This window comes from Sphaeramia orbicularis, chromosome 6 (assembly GCF_902148855.1).
Source record: "Sphaeramia orbicularis chromosome 6, fSphaOr1.1, whole genome shotgun sequence".
Lineage (NCBI taxonomy): Eukaryota > Metazoa > Chordata > Actinopteri > Kurtiformes > Apogonidae > Sphaeramia > Sphaeramia orbicularis.
Genome location: NC_043962.1, coordinates 30,090,051 through 30,111,411, shown reverse-complemented (window position 1 = coordinate 30,111,411; position 21,361 = coordinate 30,090,051). Strand labels below are relative to the sequence as shown.

General features: G+C 36.2%; 2 protein-coding genes across 7 annotated transcripts; one reads left to right on the top strand and one right to left on the bottom strand.

Annotated features, from left to right (window-relative positions):
• Positions 1-2,255: 2,255 nt before the first annotated feature.
• Positions 2,256-4,172, top strand: gcnt3 (glucosaminyl (N-acetyl) transferase 3, mucin type). The gene has a single exon (XM_030136843.1). It carries the CDS (start codon positions 2,298-2,300, stop codon positions 3,579-3,581), a length of 1,284 nt encoding a protein of 427 aa, XP_029992703.1. The 5' UTR covers positions 2,256-2,297; the 3' UTR covers positions 3,582-4,172.
• Positions 4,173-4,799: 627 nt separating this feature from the next.
• bnip2 (BCL2 interacting protein 2) lies at positions 4,800-16,569 on the bottom strand. 6 transcript variants are annotated; one of them, XM_030136767.1, is made up of 11 exons: positions 15,481-16,569; positions 12,844-12,939; positions 12,660-12,729; positions 11,397-11,589; positions 8,606-8,788; positions 8,379-8,481; positions 8,169-8,300; positions 7,473-7,559; positions 7,281-7,379; positions 6,690-6,746; positions 4,800-5,406 (listed from the first exon to the last, which is right to left on the bottom strand). In XM_030136767.1, the coding sequence occupies exons 1-11, from the start codon at positions 15,852-15,854 to the stop codon at positions 5,349-5,351; spliced, it is 1,452 nt and encodes a 483-aa protein (XP_029992627.1). In that variant the 5' UTR covers positions 15,855-16,569; the 3' UTR covers positions 4,800-5,348. The 6 variants fall into 6 exon arrangements, with proteins under 6 accessions (XP_029992627.1, XP_029992629.1, XP_029992628.1 ...); XM_030136769.1 differs by having other exon boundaries at positions 6,711-6,746; positions 15,481-16,568; XM_030136768.1 differs by having other exon boundaries at positions 11,397-11,573; positions 12,662-12,729; positions 15,481-16,567.
• Between the last annotated feature and the right edge of the window lie 4,792 nt (positions 16,570-21,361).

Here is a 21,361-nt window from a genome sequence, read left to right as displayed (position 1 = left end):
ATACACCACTTACGTCTGATTAAATGTGTACAGCACTGAGCATTCACGTCATTAAAAAAAATAAAAACATGTCAACCATCTCAATTCAATATTCCTAAATAATTTTAACTTAAGGCTTTTTTTAACTTTGCCAAAGGAGTGAACAACTTAAATGCATCATCAGGTCCATTCTATAATTTCACACCCACAACCCCAGTCCATCTAGACTTCACATTTGTCCTCACTTCAGTCCATTCACAATATGAAAATCTCTGAAATTCTGTCTAATCAAATCTAGCAAATCATTTACAATTTACTGCATGTTATAATTCTGCTGAAACAGCGTCTTCTCCAGCTTCTAGTACAGGCATGAGTGAAATGACTGTAATGGCCCAATAAAGCCTATAAAGCGCAATGTCTCAGGATTCAGAAACCTTTGGAATTTTTCCAATTGCACAAACAGTGAAAGAATTACAGCCATCCAAACTGCATATACGCATCAGGTTTTAAAGAATTAAAGGTATGGAAACTACCACGTAATCATTTGAATATGAAGTGCAATGCATCTCACACAAATACAGCAGAGAAAAACAATTAATGTCAAAATATTTCAGATTTGTGTAATATATATACTGTATATATACAGGGTGGGGAAGCAAAATTTACAATATTTTGAGGCAGGGATTGAAAGACAGTGTATGACCAATTAGTTTATTGAAAGCCATGAGAATTTATTCGCCACAAGAAAATTTACATAATAGAAAATGTTTTTATTCTATGTGTCCTCCTTCTTTCTCAATAACTGCCTTCACACGCTTCCTGAAACTTGTGCAAGTGTTCCTCAAATATTGGGGTGACAACTTCTCCCATTCTTCTTTAATAGTATCTTCCAGACTTTCTCGTAATAGTTTTGCTCATAGTCATTCTCTTCTTTACATTATAAACAGTCTTTATGGACACTCCAACTATTTTTGAAATCTCCTTTGGTGTGACGAGTGCATTCAGCAAATCACACACTCTTTGACGTTTGCTTTCCTGATTACTCATATGGGCAAAAGTTTCTGAAAAGGTATGGATAATAGTGTTAGGTATGATTATGACATCAATATATGTTTGGTTTCAAAACAATTGATGTAGTGCCTGCTGAGAAAAAACAACTAAATGTTCATTGCAAATTTTGCTTCCCCACCCTGTATATGTGTATGTGTGTGTATAATTTGTTAAAGCTTTAGAGCTCAGAAAGACTGAAGATTTCTGAAGGTGAAATAATCAAGTATAAAATCTGAATTTACATGATTTATTTATTCTTCTGTAATTAAGTACACTATGAAACCATAGTTTATTTTAAAACAGGGTTAGTCCTACATAAGTCTATGTTAGTTAGACTACCTAGAAATCTGCAAAACATGTTCAAAATGAGGGATGAAGGCTACAGTCTAAGGGGTGAATATAACTTTATTTACCCAGCGGTCCACACAACTCTGAAAAGTATGTGCATTTCTGTATGTGGCATCAAGTTATGGAATAAACTTGATGATACTTTAAAGTCATGTTAGAATACATTGCTATTTAAGAGAACACAAACAAATGTTAATCGACTCATACAAATACATTAAGTAATTAAACCACTTTCATATTATGGTATGTGTAATGGGAGATATTTTTGATGGGTTTATATGTAGTTTGGGATCTACATATACTTTGCATAGTTTAGTCTCTTTTTGTTCATTTCTTTATTTCTGGCAGAGTAGTTGCACAATGGTGATACAACTAATACAAAGGTGCTATGACTAGTTATTCATTGGTATCTATTTTGATGTGATACATAGCCGATGAAGGAAGTACATTTGGTTATGAATCTGACACTGAAAGTAAGGAAGGGGCAGGACTAGATAAGCCTTTGCTTCTTTCTGTTCCTTCTCAAACTGTATTTATGAGTTGATTCATGTGTACATTTATGTTAAATGTATTGTATTTTGTTACTTTTTCTGTGATTAATGACCATTGATGGGTGCATATATAATTGACCTCTTGCTTTTATTGTTTTTTTAGTTCTTTTTTTTTTACTTCAAAGTTTTTTTTTTTAGTTTTTGCATTTTGTTTTATTAAATCTGTTTTTTTTTTAATTTTTCAAGTAGTGTGAAATAACCTAAAATAATGGTAACGTGATGACCTGTAGCACCTTTAAATTCCTCCCACACCTTCCTGACACGCCCACTGTGGGGACTTTATCATGTGTGTTCCTTTATCAAATGAACTAAGCCAGTGGCCTCTCACACACAACTCTGTGCTGTAGGCTGAGGAGCTCAACCAAGAAAATGCATTTTGCCAAATTTTTCAAATGCCAGATGCTGTTGAGGACATTGTCTGTGATCCTTATTGGTATGTTGTTTTCTTTTATCTTTTGGAAAAATGAAATCAAGAGCCTGTCTTTATTTCATGTCAGAATACCAAAGCAGCACTCGGCTGACCTACCAGGCTGCTTGGCAATTATTAATGGAGACATAGGGGGAAAGAAACATGAACTGGAAGAACTTCTGGCATCAAGGAGAAGACGTAGTTTATTACCTGAGGAGTTCTACTTAAATTCAACACAGGACTGTCAAGCCTACATTGACCAGAGGGGTTTCTACACTGTTCCCCTCAGTAAGGAGGAAGAAGAGTTTCCCATCGCCTACTCCATGGTGATTCATGAAAAGATTGAAATGTTTGAGCGTCTTCTCCGAGCTGTTTATGCTCCTCAGAACATCTACTGCATTCATGTGGACCAGAAAACCAGTAAAGACTTTCAGGAGGCTGTAGAGGGGATTGTGTCCTGTTTTCCTAATGTGTTTGTGGCCAGTAAGTTAGAAAGTGTCGTATATGCCTCATGGTCTCGTGTTCAGGCAGATCTGAACTGCATGAAAGACTTGCTGAAGTCACATGTCCAGTGGAAGTACCTGCTCAACACATGTGGGACAGACTTTCCCATCAAAACCAATGGAGAGATGGTTACAGCCTTAAAGGCCCTAAAGGGGAAAAACAGCATGGAGACTGAGATCACCAATAACTACAAAAAAGGCCGCTGGCAGTATCGTCACAATATCACAGACACTGTCGTCCGGACAGAGGAGAAGAAACCCCCCCCTCCCATTAACACGCCAATGTTTATGGGAAATGCCTACTTTGTGGTTACAAGAGACTTTGTCAGACATGTGATAGAGGACACAGAGGTTCGGAAACTGCTGGAGTGGGAGGAGGACACATACAGCCCTGATGAGCACCTGTGGGCAACTTTACAGAGGATGCCCTCTGTTCCTGGATCTGTGCCCACAAACATCAAGTATGATACATCAGACATGAATGCCATTGCTCGTTTGGTGAAGTGGGCCTATTTAGCTGGAGACATGAAAAATGGAGCTCCATACTCCCCATGCACCGGAGCTTACAGAAGAGCAGTTTGTGTCTACGGGGCTGGTGACCTCCCTTGGGTTCTGAGACAACATCATCTGTTTGCAAATAAGTTTGATCCAGAGATTGATGATATTGCCATTAGATGTCTGGAGTCAGTCCTGCGTGTCAAAGCTTTAGGCTATGACCCACTGTCAGAAAAACAAGAATAATGAAGTGGATTGTTTGTAATCATAGGTTCCTACTCAAAGTATGTATAAAAAATATATATCAAAACATGGAAACAACTATTTAACCCCTTTAAACCTATTTATATTATTGTAAATATGTTTTGTATATGGAAATGTAAATAAATTTAGCAAAAGATATACAGAGACAGATATTTTATATATGAGATATAAAAATGTAATGGAGCTGTGAAATGGACAATGATAATGTACCTTTTTTATGATTTACACAAAGAAAATCTGGAAATAGTGCCACCTAGTGGAGTTAAAGGGATCAAACAGTGGTACTTCATTTCCAAACTCTTATTTCAGTAATATCAAACATGTTTTCCATTGTATACTTTGTCTTATTACCTCCGCCAAGGAGGTTATGTTTTTGCCAGCACTTGTTTGTTTGTCTGTCTGTCCGTGTGCAAGATAACTCAAAAGTTATGGACGGATTTGGGTGAAAATTTCAGGAAATGTTAATACTGGTACAAGGAACAAGGAACTGTTCTGCCTTGGCGGAGGTCTGCACTCTCAGTGTTTTTCTAGTTACTGTTTATATTTTGACTACATTTAATAAAAAAGTATCTAACAAAGATATGGAGCTGTGACTTTATGTAAACAAAAATATGGTAAGAGCTGCATATTTGTGTCTTTCAAATATTCAGGGTTTGTACACATTTTTCAAGGTTAAATTCAAGCACTTTTAAGAGTCATTTTCAAACTTTCCCAGCACAGCACCTTATCACTGGAGTAAAATACATGTCTATAGGAATACATACATGCTATTTTTTTCCACTTTTGAATCACAATGATGTCCACTGTATTCTGCTATAAACATCTTAAATTGTCTCATAATAGCAAAGGTGTTAGAAATTAAAGGAGAACAAAATTTCAGCCAAAAAAACAGGGAAGCGCTTGGTGTTCTTCAGACACACAGGTACCAAGCCAAAGATTAAGATAAAAATTTGACAAAGTTTTATTTTTCAAAATGTATCACTTCTAAGTAGCTTTGACTTGCTATCTAACCTGGCATTGTTAATATTAAAAATAAATAAATCACATCACAGAGTGATAATTGCAAGCACTTTCAAGCACTTAAACTAAAATTCAAGCACTTTCAGACCTTGAAAACACAACACTGAAATTCAAGCTTTTTCAAGGATTTCAAGCACCTGTACAAACCCATAATATTCTCTGCAGAAGTGAGAGGGCAAATTCAAGTGAGGGGAAAAAAATAAAACTTTATTTTTCCCAGGCAGGATTCTAACAGACAACTTCAGCAGTGACCAGTGAAAAAGGTGCAGTCAAAACCTGTACTATGAAATGCCACTCAGTGGGTCTGAGACCTTAATTGTAGTTTAAAATCAAAGCAGCCATAAAAATATATTAATTTTTCTCCTTTGTCACCTTTTGAATATAAATATATATTTAAATGTAATAAAGCAGAACATGCATCCACCATTTGTAACAGAGTGCCTCGAAGAAAAGTGTAGATATAACAGTAACTGGAAAACACCGATAAGATAAGTTTGACATGATATAGCGACGGTAAATAAAAAGGATTAAAAATCTTTCAGACAGCATGTGGAAACACAGTGAAGATCAAGCAGTTTGACACAGGTATACAAAACAGAATTCCACAATGTAACAGGCAGCATAGTCTCAAAAAGGCACTGTTCTGATGCAAAGAGCCAAGTCTCCAGTCATGTTGCCCAAAAACAAAACAGTCTCTGTCGTCGTCCAGATTTTGCAGTGCAAGGAGGGTCACTCTGGAACAGCAGGAGCTGCCATCTCCACTTTGCCATGCATGTCCTGGTCAATTCTGTACAAAAAAAACAACAAAAAAAAATGTTATACTTGTGTTTGTGTATCTGGGGCTACACTATGCTTCACAGAGCATGAGGACAGCTGATGACTAAACTAACAGTCACACACTTCACACTGTCACATCTTGAAATCAGGACTAACTGACCAGTTCTACTGCATTCACATGGTTTGATTCAATTTTGCTGGTTTAAATTCTACATTGTTATTTTGTCTGAGTAACTGAAAACAAGTCACAGATAGTGTTATTCATGTAGTAGCATTTTTTCCCTTTTAAAACCGTGTAAGATAAAAGTTTAGCATTAACTGCAGAAGACCAAAAGTGTGAGAGAACCAAATGTTTCACATCTGCACCACCAGTTCTCTTTTTTTTTTTAAACTGATAATCACTCATTTTTTAAAGGGCGGTCTATAAAAGAATTCTTACAAATGTTCAAATATTTAACATAACATATTCAATCTTTAAGTGCTATTAATTAACCTATGCCTATATAACAGATATTTAACGAACAGTTTTAGTTTCAATTTTTCAGAATACACTCATCTGCAAATTCTTAACCTCAGAAACTCAGTTGAAAGAAGCAAAGTGTTTGAGTGTGCACGGGCAAAGGTGAAAATTTGCAGCAGTCATCAAACATCAGCAGGGAGTGGCGGTAAGACATGCAACAAGGTGTGAGAGTGGACAAGCTGCATGTTCAGGGAGGGCAAGTTACTGAGGGGAACCATGACAGGACATGGCTACAGTGCAAGCACACACCACAGTGACTAAGCATGGCCACTTCCTGGTCGTTCAACTCCAATTGTTCATGTAAACATGAACAAACTTACCAGATATCAACTATACTTAATTCACAACACCAAGTGGAAGCGTAACCATATTCTCCAAAAAAATTAAGAAATAAATCACTTCAAGTCAAGAAAAAATAGCATGTAAACAAATACACTTAGTAAGTATATGGTGTATATAAAACCGCAACTTTTAGTAAGTATTTGTTTGATGGAATAAATAGAGCCAAACATTGGATTTAGTTCATTAAACAATCCCCAAACCAGGTTGTTTTAGACACCAACCACACAGCTACTCAGGCCAATCAGGAATGTCAAATATCACAAGGAAAACATGGGACACTGGAGAAGAAAGTTACTAGTTGTGGCAAAAAAGATTAAAAAAAGACAAAACATTCAAACACACAAAACAATTAACAGAAAAAAAGTGAATTGTGCATATTTTGTTAGTCTGGTGAAACAAACAAACAAAAAAAAAACAATGCAGAGACTGACCCTAGGGCAAAGTGTATATACCTTTTACGACTTTTCTTATTTTTTTCGTCGTCAAACCTTAGGAGGGGGCAGGGACATTGAGTTAAGGAAAGAAGAAATACACAGCCAACAGCAACCAAACATTCAAGAGTAAAAACAATTTAAGTTGCATCAAGAAAAACACAGCCCTTGCAAATTTCGTTGTTTCAATTTCCTCAATAACGTGATTAACAGCTACACATTTAGGTATGCACTTACTTTTCTTTAATAGTGGTTTTTAGGCCAACAGCCGTCTACCTGCTGATAGTTTCAGTACACTTTGAAAGCTACTGAAATGATCTGAAAGTATTATACGGCACATATTTATGGTACATGTCCTCATATGGTGTGAGGCAGTTTTTAGGGCAGACGGCATCCTTAATTTAGAAAATACCTAAACCCTAAGGGACAGCAGAACTCGTATAAAGATGAATTACCACTGACATCTTGTCTAAACTACTATACAAGAAAATCTGAATAACACTATGGGAAATCTGCACACATTTAACAGGTGACTAAAGTTTGGATTACATTGGTGACACTGTATAAAATCTGTGAGTAGAACATACTTACTGTTTGATGCAGTCTGGTATGGACACATACTCCATTGGAACCAGTTCGGCAAGGTCCGTCAAACTGTACACATACTTGATTTTCTGACTAAATTTGGAGCTGTGAGAAAACATAAAGAAAAACCCCAAAAACATGTCAGAATCTACAGGTTAACCAAGAGGGTCTTTATTTTTCATATAATATGAACTGTACCTTATGAAAGGTTTTGTGAGTGCCAGCAGGGTGCGAATAAACCACGAGGGATGGACGATTATCAAAGACTTCAAGTTCTTCCTTAACCTGAACACAAAGAGTGAGAGAAACTATCGATAGTTAATTGATGTGTTTGACACCATTTGGTCTGAAATTAAAAATAGATTTATCTATGGTTGAAGTCTAATGAATACTTGTATTCACTGGGTTCCTAGAGGTTAAATTTAAGACTTTTTAAGACTACTTAGAACAGAATTTAATGCTAATTTCACAGCCATATTGGCAAAAACTCATGACTCCTAGAATTTAAGAAAATATATTTATTTACATCAGCAGAGATTGAATATTACATACAGGTATTACATACAGAACTGAACATTCTGTGATCATTTCTCACCGGGGGCTGCAAAATTAGCGATAATTGGTTCCTAATTTCAGTATAAATTGTCGGGTTGGAACGGGTGGAACCAAGTAGACTAATGTTACTGTCCATGTAGTTTGGACATTTCCCAGACACATTTAAACACAACACAGCGAACAAGTTTATGGCAACATAACGTAAGACCTACCACATCAAATGTAATACCTTTTAAAGACTTTTTTAAGGTATTAAATGCAGATTTGCAAATTTAAGACTCTTTAAGAACCTTGATTCAGCTCCCAGTCTGAGCAGTGTACTGTCTCAGGTAAACTCACCTCCTATCGATCTGCTGATAACACTTTCTGAGCCAACCAACCGTCGGCATCTTTTTCCGAGACGTGGCCCCATTTAAATACACAATCATGTAGTTTTCAGCAACCAGAAGCTCCAGTGTGCCAATGACATACCTAAAACAAGATCATTTCATTAGCGCTGGTTCTAAAGTGATCGCTCACTAGGTTTAAGGAAAACAGAGAAACACTCACTTGAATAAATTGTCCATGATGTATCTGTAATTTGGTTGATTGCTCTCAGGCATAAAGCACACAGCAAACACAATTATAGCATTCAAACCGTCTCCATAATAACCTGGAAAAAGAACCCATAAATCCGATCAACACTTTTTTCCATCATTTTTACTGATCACCTTGAATACAATACCATCAAATAATATTTCCATGTACAACAAACATCAGGATGTAATGCTACTGACCTCCGTGGCTGATAACTCTCTTGTAAGGTTCAATAGCCTTCATATCCACTCTGTGCTCCTGGTCTCCGATACGAAAGACCCTCCAGCGCCTCCCCTCCTCCCTCTCCTCCAGGGCAGAGAATTCCTGGACAGACTCCACACCCTTCTGTAGTAGTTCTGTTGTTTTTGGTTTAGGTAGATCATCTAAAAGACAAGAGAAAGTCTAAATACATGCCCTGCTCTTGCACTCACTGGATATGAGGAGTGTTTCCATTAGAAATCACATGTATGTTCACCAAATAATTTGTTAAAGACAAAAAAAAAAAAACAAACCCACCAATCTGTCATTAAACTTTTCAATTACATGCATTTTAACCCTCAAAGACCCAAACAGTTGCCAGCAATCAAAAGCATCTACTGATCTAAAATGTTTAATAACATTTACACCAATAATTTTATCAATGTATTTTAATAATTCAGGTAAAATACAATTTCTCAGCTTTTCAGTGACATTAAATAAGACCTATTTGGATGTCCAGAGGCTCCATCTTCTGCAACAATGATTCATAATTAAAATCCATGTAGTTTGACAAACGACAGTGATTGTTTTGTTTGTACGTTCAGTTAATGTTATGTGTTGCTAAAAAAAAGTAACTTTTTCAGTTTTTTTTATGTGTTGATATTAATAGCTTTGACTTTATTCTGAGTTCTAATGAACATCTATGATCAGTACATTAAACATTGATAAATAACTTATTTTTGCTGAAAAATGCAAAATGCAGGAATAAATAACAAATGTCTTTGGAAAGGTTGAATGTACAGCAAATTAATCTGGACTTTGCAAACATCAACAGGTCTTTGAGGGTTAAACAAGGTTTCCAGGACATTTTTTCCCTTGCATCCTTTCACAACTAACGTTTTAGGCATTCTACTGAACTTGTTTCTTTGGTGCAAATACAAAGCAACCACAAAGAAATGTGCCGACTGCAGGGCTTCACATAGAGCTTTAGAGGCATCATCTCACCTGATATAAGGACTACATGTTCCTAATGTCACAAAATATGAATCTCATTGTATTAAATGAGACATTAACCTTCAAGGGAATTGAATGAACATAGGTAGCATTTCAGGCAGCAGATGATTACAACCGACTGTGGCTATTGTTTAGGCACATCAAGTAACTTAGTTACAAATAATCCAATTGTAATTCAGCATAAGAAGAGCTGCTTAAAATTCTATGCAGCAGGTAAATGAATTCTCTGCGGGAAACCCTGCCGTTGTGCTCGGCTGCACGAGCCAGCTGTGTCCTGGTAAAATGAATGCAAATAGATGTTTAACCAATATGATCACAGAGGCACACAACTGCAGAAATACCGTAAGGTCATTTCTTTTATAGGCTGTAGAGCTGCATGATGAGTGTCTATTTCACATACACATTTCATGCAAAAACAGTTCCAAAAAAAAAAATATATATATCATGGTTCTCAGGAAAATACTGAGCATGCAACAAGCAGGATTAAAACAATACAACATAATCATCACACACTTCTGTCTTTATATACAGGTGATCAGACACACCGTTTTGTCTGTTTCTCAAAAGTTTGTATAAAAATATTGAAATATTCAAAGCCAAAAAAATAAAAACAAAACACAAACTCATTGGTGCTGGAGGATACTAAATGCAATGCATCTCAATTGAATGGCTAAATGAAAAATAAAAATGATACCATATTTCCTCAAATAAAAGCAGTAGTCATTATAAAGCTGGGACTATAAAGGCTGTGAATGGCAAAAACAAATACAGGCCCGGCCACCAAAATACCTGCCAAGATTCACTCATTTTAATGTTAATCGTTTTATTGTTCTAATGCCTGGCAGCTACTGTGTGCAATGTACCAGTAAATATATTTATTCCACAATAAAAAACCTTGTTAGAGATAGTTGAGGGCTCATCTGAAACTATTACCTCAAGTGTTTATATTCAGAGTGAATGATTTGTTTGTAACAGGTTCCATATTAGATATGATCATACAGAAACAAAGAAAATTAGAAATAAAGCCCTGCATCTGATGCAAGTGTGTTTCGAGCAAAAGCCTGTTACCTTTTACAGTTCAGCCACGTTACAGTGCTGTAGCTATTTGAGGAAATACAGTATTACTCTTGAACAGATGAGTTCATTGTGCCATTTCTTCTGATCTTGACAAAATTAAACCACGTCTTCTGTGGCAATTTGCCACTGTTTAAAATTCATAGGACATTTTCAGGAAAAGGGAATGACATGCACAGTAAAAGATGAAGAGGTATAAAACACCCTGTGATTTGACTGAAGACAGAAAATAATCAGAACAATAGGGGTTGATTGACTCATGGTTGGCAGGAAAAAAAGGGGCTGTCCAACAGACCTTACCATAAGGAAGAGAGAAACCTGTTGCTGGCCTGCAGCCTGTTTCCAGGCCAAGAATGGAAACAATTCTTCCGAGTGAAAAAAAGGAAGGCAGCAGTGTCAACACAAAAACGACAAAGCATGTTGTAACTACATGTTGCATGGTCACCCACCTACCCAAACCAATGAAAATAAGCAAATGACCAAAATCCCAAAGTGTTGTTGTTTTCCAATGAATAAACTCAAGACTGTATAAAAAAAAAAAAAAAAAAAAAAATCACAGACTGGACCTAATGCACACAATGTACTGTATCTTTGAACCCTTCACCAAATGTCAGTCTTCTAACAAACTGGTCTAGCAGGAATAGAAGATGATGTCCATGTACTAAATCTGTTATGTACATGGACATCATATTACAGAGTTCTTACCTTCCCACTCAAATTCATTGCTGTTTTCTGAAGGTGTGTCTATGTCATCGAGGTCCAGCTCTGTACTTTCATCCAGCTCATCAGAAAGAAGAGAACCTTCGCTGCGATCGAGTGTAAGACTGATGTCTGGAGCCGCCAGCTTCTTTTTCGTCTTCTTGCCATGGTTCACTGCATAACCTAGGGTAGATGCCAAGCCCTCAGTTTTTTGTGAGAAAAAAAATTCTTTATCCTCAATAAATTGCTCAAATGCCTCAAAGATACCCCTCAGCTGAACCCAAAATGTACAATACTCCACTGGACAAAGTTATATTTTGTTTTTTCAAAGTGATTGTACAATTTATAACTAAATAATAGTGCTGAACAAACTTTACTACTTAGTTACAAATCATTCTAAATTGTGCACATATCAGTGAAATTATGGCATTTTACAAACAATAGTCACTTTTGCATTAGACATATGCACAAAACTTTACCGATATTTACTAAATGTCGAAAAAACAGAAGTGTGTCATGTCGGTTTTTCCATGAAATCACAAATGCGATGATTTGTTTATTTGTTATTGTGACATGACACAAGAAGTCATTCCTTAAGCAAGGCGAAGAACGTAAATATCATGTTGATTTACAGATATATTCATTATTATTATTATATATTACCCCTCTATCTCATACTAAATTAAAAAATGATTCGGTTTCCTGGTGTGTCCACACATACCGCGCCATGTTTCTTTTAAAACTCTTCTTCGCTTGTAACATCCGTCAACATCCTTTTTTTTTTTTTTAATTCATGTGAAAAAGGTCTTTCCATTGCAGTTTTGCATAATGTACTATTTGCGCTATGCCTGAAAAACCACCTCTTGCCAGCGCAAAAACTTTTAATCGAAAAATTAGAGTTTTGGCGAAATTGTTGTTTTTCCATTAAGAAAATTTTATGCACAAGTTAAATTTGCGCACTTTGGGGGTCAGTGGCAAAGTGACTAGTGTTGTACAATGAACTATTAACACCAACATTACGAAGCTAACATGTTTAAGTCCATGACAATAATTCTTTTGCATATTTCTTCACTGAAATGACCTAAAAAAAAGGTGTAAATCCAGGAGTCTCTGGTCCACCTTCTGAGCTGTGATGTGCAGTGAGCCTGATTACACATAGTGTGGACATGCTAAAATACTACATTATGATAGGACTGATGAATCTGCACTTGATGTTTTAGTTTGTACTGTATCATTTGTGCAAACACTATATACTAGTCTGTGTTCATTACCATGGTCCCCCTCTCCAGAGGTTCCAGCAAAAAGCTCATCTTCCAGCTCCTCTTCCTCTGGTAGAGGCCTAAAGAGAAAGACAAACAGGAGGTGGTCATGTACTCTACATGACTTCTTTAACTTTGACACAATACTGTGAATCATGCACTAGTTGCAATATTATGAGGGATTGACAGAATACCGTGGAAAGTCCTCATCCTGCCACTCCTCCTTAAGCTCAACTCCCTCCATCCTTAGACGGGCTTCTGTTGTGGCGACTGACTCTTGGCGCTCCAGGCTGGGAGGAAAAATGTGATGCTTGTGTTTCAATCATGTCTAAATGCTAAAAGGCTGTCTTGTGCTGCAAACATAGTAAGACCAACAGCAGGGTTTGCAGAGATTATCTTTGACAAACAAATTCCCAGCGCATAATTGCTCATCTGTCAGCAGTAGCTTGTGACTTGTGCAATCCTCAAAGGATTATGGGGGTAGTATTGTTCTATTGATCTATCAAGAGTCAAAGGCATTTTTGACAGGGTAATACTTCAGCAACTTAAGACTTTACGTTGATAGTGTACGTAAAATTGTGGTGAAACTTTAAACATATAATACACGAGTCAGATTTTTATCAGAAAGGCTGTAAGATTTCCAACAGTCTCCATCTGGTGGACCAATAGAAGCCTCTAGTGACAGTCTTACTGAGCCTCTCCATGTTTGTTTGTAGATCACAAACTAAAAATAAATATTTAGGGAATGTGTTACTGGAATCAAACAGATTAATCTGTATAAGTAAACCTTAACATTCAGTACATACTCTATAATATAGGTTAATAACATGTTTCCCTGCCTATTACTTAATAGCTTAGCGTAACACCAAGTCTAGGAAACCCTTGTTTATGTCTGCACATTTAATAGTATATAGCTTTTAACTCAGTGACGTGACCTCTTACTGTAACCTGTTTTCAACAAGTAAAATAATTGAATATGCCAAAAAGCATGCACTCCGAGACAAATGCTGTATGCTGTTGCATTAATTAAAACATATAGTCCTGCATGTAAATCAAGAATTTCCTCAAGAGTTTTTGCTTGCAAAGAGCTACATAATCAGATCACTGGTCTCTTGAAACGCTTACAGGCTTTTGTAAGGGCTCATGTTATGAAGCATAAGCTTCTTGCTAATGCTGATCATGGTATCTGTATCTTTGCGGTACAAAGCTGCCTTTGATGCATTAATCACAAACATGACTGTATTTATGGTCCCAGACACTAAAAAATTCTGGGCATTTAGTACTCAGCATTTCCTAAGACATCAGTTTAGCTCTTTGCTTTTGTATAAAGCTAATCCACACATTTCATCTGAAATCCAGCTGCAAGAAGCATAAGTGCCAGTGTAATTATGAGATTTCTTAAAAAGGAAATGTTAGACTGGATATGGCTTTCTAGCCACGATGTAAAAAGCAACCAATCACACTAAGAAGTCAAGTGGAAAAGATTAATGAATGTTTAAAAATGATAACACTAAACAGTGATTGATTTTTATAATCCTGACTAGACTAAGCAGTTCACTTAATGTACATATTTTAAGATAAACTGTGTGAAGATATGTAAAGATGCTGATTAGATGAGTTGATTTTAAAAGAGATAAGACTACTAATCTTTTTTGGAGGGTGCTTTTGTGTATCATAAGTGTTTTGCTGATGTTTTCTTCAATATTTACACGTTATTAGCCACATCTACCCTTCAAATCTTCTTGCACAGTGCAGCATCATTGCTGTAATATTATCTGTTAGCAAAAGCAAAGCAGTGAAAGTTGAAAGAAAAGTCTCATTCAGGTGCAGATTTGTCTGTGTCAGACAATTTTCAATTGCATTCAGGACACTTCTCTTAATTGAGAGTAGGGGGAATTCTCAGATTTGGTCTGCATGCTATAAAATTATGTCATTCAGAAATTTGTACATCATGTAATTGAATGTTGTACAAATATCCTTGCACCAACAGTGATGTGCACATTGGTAATACTTCAATCCACTATTGTCAGATCACATCAAATTGTTGTTCTTCAAGTTCATCTTAGAGATACGTCTGTGATTTTGCTTTGCGAGTAACTGCAACATTTCCACAATAAAACAGTACCACTAAGACCATGGGTGAACCTTATAGTTCACAAGTTTTAGCTATACCATATCACAAGGGTAACTCTAGTGTTTGTTGTTCCATTCTGTGCTTTTGTTTTCCTGGACTGTATTAGAATGTGATGTGCTCCTGTTGTGATTATATTGGGCACAACAAATAACACAAGGTTGCACAGGGTATTTCCATTATTATTTCCACCCACTTAGTAACAGTCAGGAAATATATTTTATACCAGCCAATGCATACCTTGCTTCTTTGCTTGTTCTGCAAGCCAGACCACAAATAGGAGGATACCAAAATGTTTGGAATTGTCATGCCCTATCAATCCATTGAATGCCTCATAAATCAAGAACTGAGTGCGCATATTTGTGAAAGACTGTTGTCATCATGCTTTTGACAGCATTTACTTCTCATATATTCAGAGTCATACTTCTGCTTTGATTCTAAAGAATCTATTCCTTTACAGATTACGTTAAGAAGATGACATCTAAATAGACATTGGAGAGTCACTGACCTGTCAACTAACAACTTTAAACCTAGAACACAGACAATTAGAGACAAATCACAGGAACTCCTTTGGTTCAAGTGTAGCGGAAGATCAGGACAAAGATATTCTTGCAATGAAATGTTAAACCACAGTCTGACTAGTATTTCAAAGTTTCTTTAGATGTAGGCCAAACATGAAAAGATGAGACCTCATACTCACCTTCCAACAGGCCCAGAGTTGGACTGTGGACGAGGAAGGCTAACCGGGGTAGAGCTTCTGCCCCCTGACGTTTTCTGCTCATTGTCTGGAGTTGTCCTTTCCTGTGGTGTTCCTCTTGTTTGGGTTAAACTCTCCTGAAGTGCCTCTTCGCCATTTTCAAAAGTGGAGACGGTGCTACTTTGTAATTCCTCTAATTCCTCCTCATCACCTTCTCCTGACACTCCAGAAGAAGAAGGACTTGAAGTTTGTCTGTTTACCAGATCCTCACCAGTCCTACTGGGTGTGACAAAATCTGGGCTGCTATTGTTCACACTCGTATCACTTTGCGTTACACCCTTCAGCACCGCTTCACTCTCAATTACATCCGATGCCATGAGTTTCTCCTTTCGCCCTGGTGCTAGAGCAAACCAGAGTGGCAGTCCTAAAAGAAAACTATTAAACCTCTGGTTCGCCGCTGAACCTAAATCAGTCAGATGGCTGCATCTGACTAACACAACTTCTTTAGAAGTTTGCGGCTAGGTTGCTAGCTCTAGTCTGATGTGATGCTAGCCAAAAGCACAGTTGTTGACAGCTAGCTATGCCAACTAACAGCATATCTCATTAACTAAATAGTGTAAAATGTCGCACAGGGTGTATAGATATAGTCACCTTTCCTAAGTGCGTCACAGTGTTGATTCAAGAGCCCTAAATGTGTACGAGCTTTACATAAGCAGCGGTGCGCAGTGATCCAACTTATCAATTTCCTTCCTTCCTTCCTCCAAGTTAGACGCTGTCCTGCGAATGTAACAGTCACGCTACCTTATGGGCTACGGTTAGCATTAGCTAACTTAGCAGCAACAACAAGCTAATGTTGTCCGGTAAATGCCGCACACAATGCATTTAATCAAGTTAGCTGTCAACAATGATACAACTTTCGGACAGCTGTTTTACGAATCACGGTAAAGTCCGCGGTTAAACGGGCAAGTCTTTCCAGTGTTAATATCAGCGATGTAGCGGCACAAAATAGTTGTTTTCTGAGACGGCGGTAGCGTCAACTACGTTAGCATAGCTGTCTGAGAGGCACTGTTGTTACTTTTCCAGCTAGTGGTAGAGTTCTGCAGGGTTGCCAGTTGTGTTTCTTCCAACTTTGTGTACTTGCATTCCTTATCCACAAAACAAGACGCAAACCTGAAAGCACACACTGACTACATGACATTAGTGTTATTTTTTTGTTTCATTTGCTCCATATGCATTTCAATGATGCGTCGTACTACGTCGCATGGATGTCAAAGCTCTGTTCTATAACAGTACTCCCCTTTAGTATTCCACAATCAATAAATATCAGTACACATTTAAGGGGCACGTTATCCCCGACTGCGCTTAAAATGTCATATACCAAGAGACAGATAAACAAATTTAGACAGAAACTATAACGATACCTATATGAAAGCTGACAGAATTTAATACTGCTAATACAACGTAAAATAATCCAATCTGGCAACCCTGGGAATCTTAATCCTTGCCTTGAAGTGTTGAGGTGTCACTGCTTCATGAAGTTTTCACTGCCCTCTGCTGGTAGTTGAAATTTTACAAAATCATACACATCATTTTTGCATTTGTGCTGCTGTTATTGGACTAATCTTTTTCACAGTGACTTTCTATAGAGCCACTTGATTTGCTTTGCATCAGACTTCTCTGGCCCTGTTTTTATGCAGTATATTTATATATATATATATATATATATATATATATATATATATATATATATATATATATAAAGGTATATAAATAGGATAATCTATTGCAGGCCTCATCATCAATTCTCCATAGGACTATTACCTAAATTCACATTTGCATCAGAAGGCATGTTAACACTGTTATGCTACATCTCAGTTTTTGTGGTTTCTGTCTTCTTGCAGTTTAATAAATCGCATTTACAACTGATGTCAGATGGGGACTTGAACACATACAATGACATGAATCTGTCATGAATCAGTATTTAGTTTCTTTTTAGGTGTTTCTTCACTTATTTATGGTCTTTTCCTTGTATAGTTGTCAGTCATCTATATTATCTCTAATAAAGTTCATACTGTTATATATTAAGTTACTGTGGTATATTAAGCTATATAGCTTTATTTATTTAGATCACATCTTTGCATTGGATTGATGGACATTTATCTTTTTTTAATTATTGTACAGTGTGAAATATAAACATTGTCTTATGTCAACATATCTAAGATTCTGGATTTCAATATTACACAGTTGTCGCTTGAATAGATCTTGTCTTTACCATCAGTGACTAATGTTTGCCACTGGGTGGAGGCAGATGTCTACTAAATGGTTGCAGTCTGGGCGATGCCTGCAATGATAAAAATCAGCCCTAACTCACATCTTTATGAAAAGAAAGGTGGATCAATGCCATGGGTGTAATAATTAAAGAGGCATTTGAATATAAATATTCTTTTTTTTTTTTTTTTTTTTTTTTATTTAGGGATTTTTTTTCATCATTATTTTTTTATTATTTGGTATTTCTCCTATTTATTGAAGTCAACATTCAAAGGGATTCTTGTCAATAGGTGTAAAAACATATACAGTAAAAAAAAAACACAACAAGTATCTATAGATATAACCATAGTTTACACTAATATCCATAATGAGAGGTAACAAAATCATAGTCACTATTTAGTACATGTCATTTTACTACTATAACCTGATGAAAAGAAAAAGAGCTATATATCTAATAATAATGACAAGCCTGGTTAATACCTCCTCAGTGTGCAGCGGATCATTCAGCATATTTCTAATTAACACGTTGGTATTTACTCTGTTGGATCATTAGGCCTCATCACAAAAGGATAATCCAGTAAAATTGAGAGTTTATGTTTCTGTTCCACCTTCTGCATGGAGCTGTTTGCTAATGAATTAAGTTGCAATTATCTGACAAATTAAAACAAATGTTAGCTATTTCAGTAAAGACAAATCTATTCAGGTTTATATGTATAGATACAAAAATTGTTATAAATATTTTATCATCATAAATATTTCCTGTAAATGAATTTAATTTACAACTTAAATTTAATCATAATCACTCAAATTTGATTTATATCAAATGTTCCCACCCAGAAAAAGGTATTATTAACACAGAATTTTTTTTTTTCTGTCACATTGCTCATTAAGCCAATAAAGTGCAACCAATCAGATCCATTGTAATTGGTTTAAACAATAAAAAGTGACATTATCTGATGCAAAATATCTACTATTCTTTCTTGTAAAAGTAAAACATGAACTCCAGATTTCAACACTGATGTTGAAGCAGACCCCTCCTTTCATGATGAAAGGGATGTACGGTATGATCAGAGATGGAATCGTACCCTATTTGTGAAGCAGAATCATTAGGAAGATTCTCTAACCAATTTCCATAAGTGGGGTAGCGGGAAGTATTTAGGCTACTCGAAGTATATCACTAATGAGAAAAGACAAAAAGGAAAGGAATCATGTGCATGTTTTATGCAATCTCTTTCTGGGTGTAGATGAATAATTATTTATGATTGCAAAGCCTAAAAGGGAGGCAAGAAGATAGCAACTGCAAAGAGACTGGTAAAAAATTTAAAGAGGAAGTTAAATGAATATTTAAGGGAAGATGAAATATTTAATGGAAACAAATGAGCAAAACATTTAAAACGGCATGATAAATAGTACTGAGTGTCATTAAAATGGCCCTCATAGTTTGTGCTATTTGCCGCAGTAGCCATAAGGTCTCATTCATACTCGTAATGGAGTGAACTGAGGACTCCAGCGATTGTTTTCAACACACCCGCCACTTCATGAGGACATTGTGTCTGTAACCCAGGACTGACCTCACAGACTGAGAAATATTAGCCTTTGATTCAGTTTAATGTTATATTGATGCTACAAGGCAGAAACAATTCATGTTTTATTGACCTTCTTCAAGTTAAGTTTAGGGTTCATAAAAAGCACATAATGGCGTAAAAGCTGAAAGTGGTTGCAGTTTATTTCTCAAGAGACAATTTGCATTAGGATTCATCTTTTATCTGTGTTTTAGTCTGATAATTTACATGCAAGGTGTCCCTGTATTTTATGAATTTCACCTACCACCATCAAAAGGAAAAAAGTCTGGAGTAAAGCTGCACACATTCATTTGTTTTCCAAATGTGAAAATAATTAAATCAGCAAACAAATAATTATTCAAGTCAATGAGAACAATTATCTCAAAGACGCCTCGGAGACTTGGATGAGCATACTGAATTGATTAATTATCCTGCTAAAGATAATTGAGTGGAGCCAGATCTTTGACTGCTTCCTCTCAAAACACCTTTGCCTCCTTTTTTGATCTGGAGAAGAATATATAATCTATCTGTTCATGGTCTTTTTTTAGCAACACAGAACATCTCTGTTGTATAATGACAAGTAAGTGCTGTATTTTACCTTTGGAAACATTCACACTTATTCTATTCTTAGGGATGGGGGACCTAAAAATGCTCACAAAACTGGTATTCATGTATATTTCATTTACTTATCATACTAATAATATTTATCTAGTACATATTGTACTCACGGCTTGTTCTAATAGTGTTTTAATTGTGATATTATGTTCTTAGATATATCTGTATGTGTATGCGTGTGTAAATGCTGCTGTTTTGTTGTATTATGCACCTTCTCACATCAAAACTGTTACTATATTGCACTACCGCTGTTATTGTAAATAGATTTCATATTTACATTTTATATTCTATGATAGCATGTACTTATTTATTCTTATTCTGCTTTTTTTTATTGCATGGCATTTAATAAACAATATCTCAATTTTCTGTATGTCCTATGTATCTAGTGAAGTGACTATTAAAAATCTTTGAATCTTTGAATATATATATTTGTAATATTGATCATTTCTTCCTTCCTACTTTTTTTTTTCTTTACACTTGTATAGAGCAATTGTAAATCTAACCATATAATTTTCAGCTGAATCTGAAATCTGAAGCTTTTTATCTTTTACTGAAACTTGATGTATTCTAATCTTTACAAAATTGCCTTTTAAATTGATTAAAAATGCAGCAACATATGTCTTGTGTCTCATCTTTCCAAGTTTAAGTTTGTTAGCAGCGCTGTGTCATGCCCTTACCAACCTGTGGGCAGACTATTACTTACTTCTGAGCCAGACAGAGATCATTACCCCTGTGAATGATGGGAAGGCAGCCCGAGCCCAACAGCTTTATTTCCCAGCTCAGCTCAGTGGACGCAGGCCATCACATTCTGTTAACAATTCCATGGCTCCACCATAAAGATAAGCTCTCTCAATCAGCTCCGTCTGTCTCAGTCGCCACTGGAGGGCCATCCGTCATCACTAGCCCAGACGGCAGCCCTCCATATCCACTTGTGATTGACACTGTTTAGATGATTCAGTCAGAATCACTGCTATTTATTACCTCTACGAACCGGCATTTTCTGATTAAGAGAGTCCACCTATTATTTATTTTTCATACCAGTTTCAGTTATCAGTCTTTCAGTCTGAGCAAATATTGGTCCGTTTCATGTGGAATCTTTAAAATGCCGAGGAGAATGAAGTCAGAGGTTTTGACATTTTAATCAGACCTAACATAAGAAGCCAATTGTCACTGTCAAACTACATGAAGGTCATTTCAATTGTGAGGGATCTGCCTGCCATAGTATTTAATAGTAACATCTTAATGATTCATTTACATGTGAGATCAGGTTGATATTTTATGTATAAGCACACATTTTGTTCAAAGCCCTTTATTCTATTAACCTGTCCTGTCTTTATTAGATCCTTTCTAAGACAATTCCCATATGGCTTACCCTTTGATAAATATGCTTTTAGGTCTACCTAATTAATGCATTCCGTTGTGATTTTCTTCACTTGTCA

Bases quoted from the DNA above. Each gene is read 5' to 3' on its own strand.
- bnip2 (XM_030136767.1), bottom strand. From the start codon at position 15,854: ATGGCATCGGATGTAATTGAGAGTGAAGCGGTGCTGAAGGGTGTAACG. The intron at 12,730-12,843 runs GTATTCTGTCAA...CTTTCTCTTTAG, and splicing joins CAGGATGAGGACTTTCCACG to GCCTCTACCAGAGGAAGAGG. The intron at 11,590-12,659 runs AATGAACACAGA...AAAACTGAGGGC, and splicing joins CTGGAGAGGGGGACCATGGT to TTGGCATCTACCCTAGGTTA.
- gcnt3 (XM_030136843.1), top strand. From the start codon at position 2,298: ATGCATTTTGCCAAATTTTTCAAATGCCAGATGCTGTTGAGGACATTG.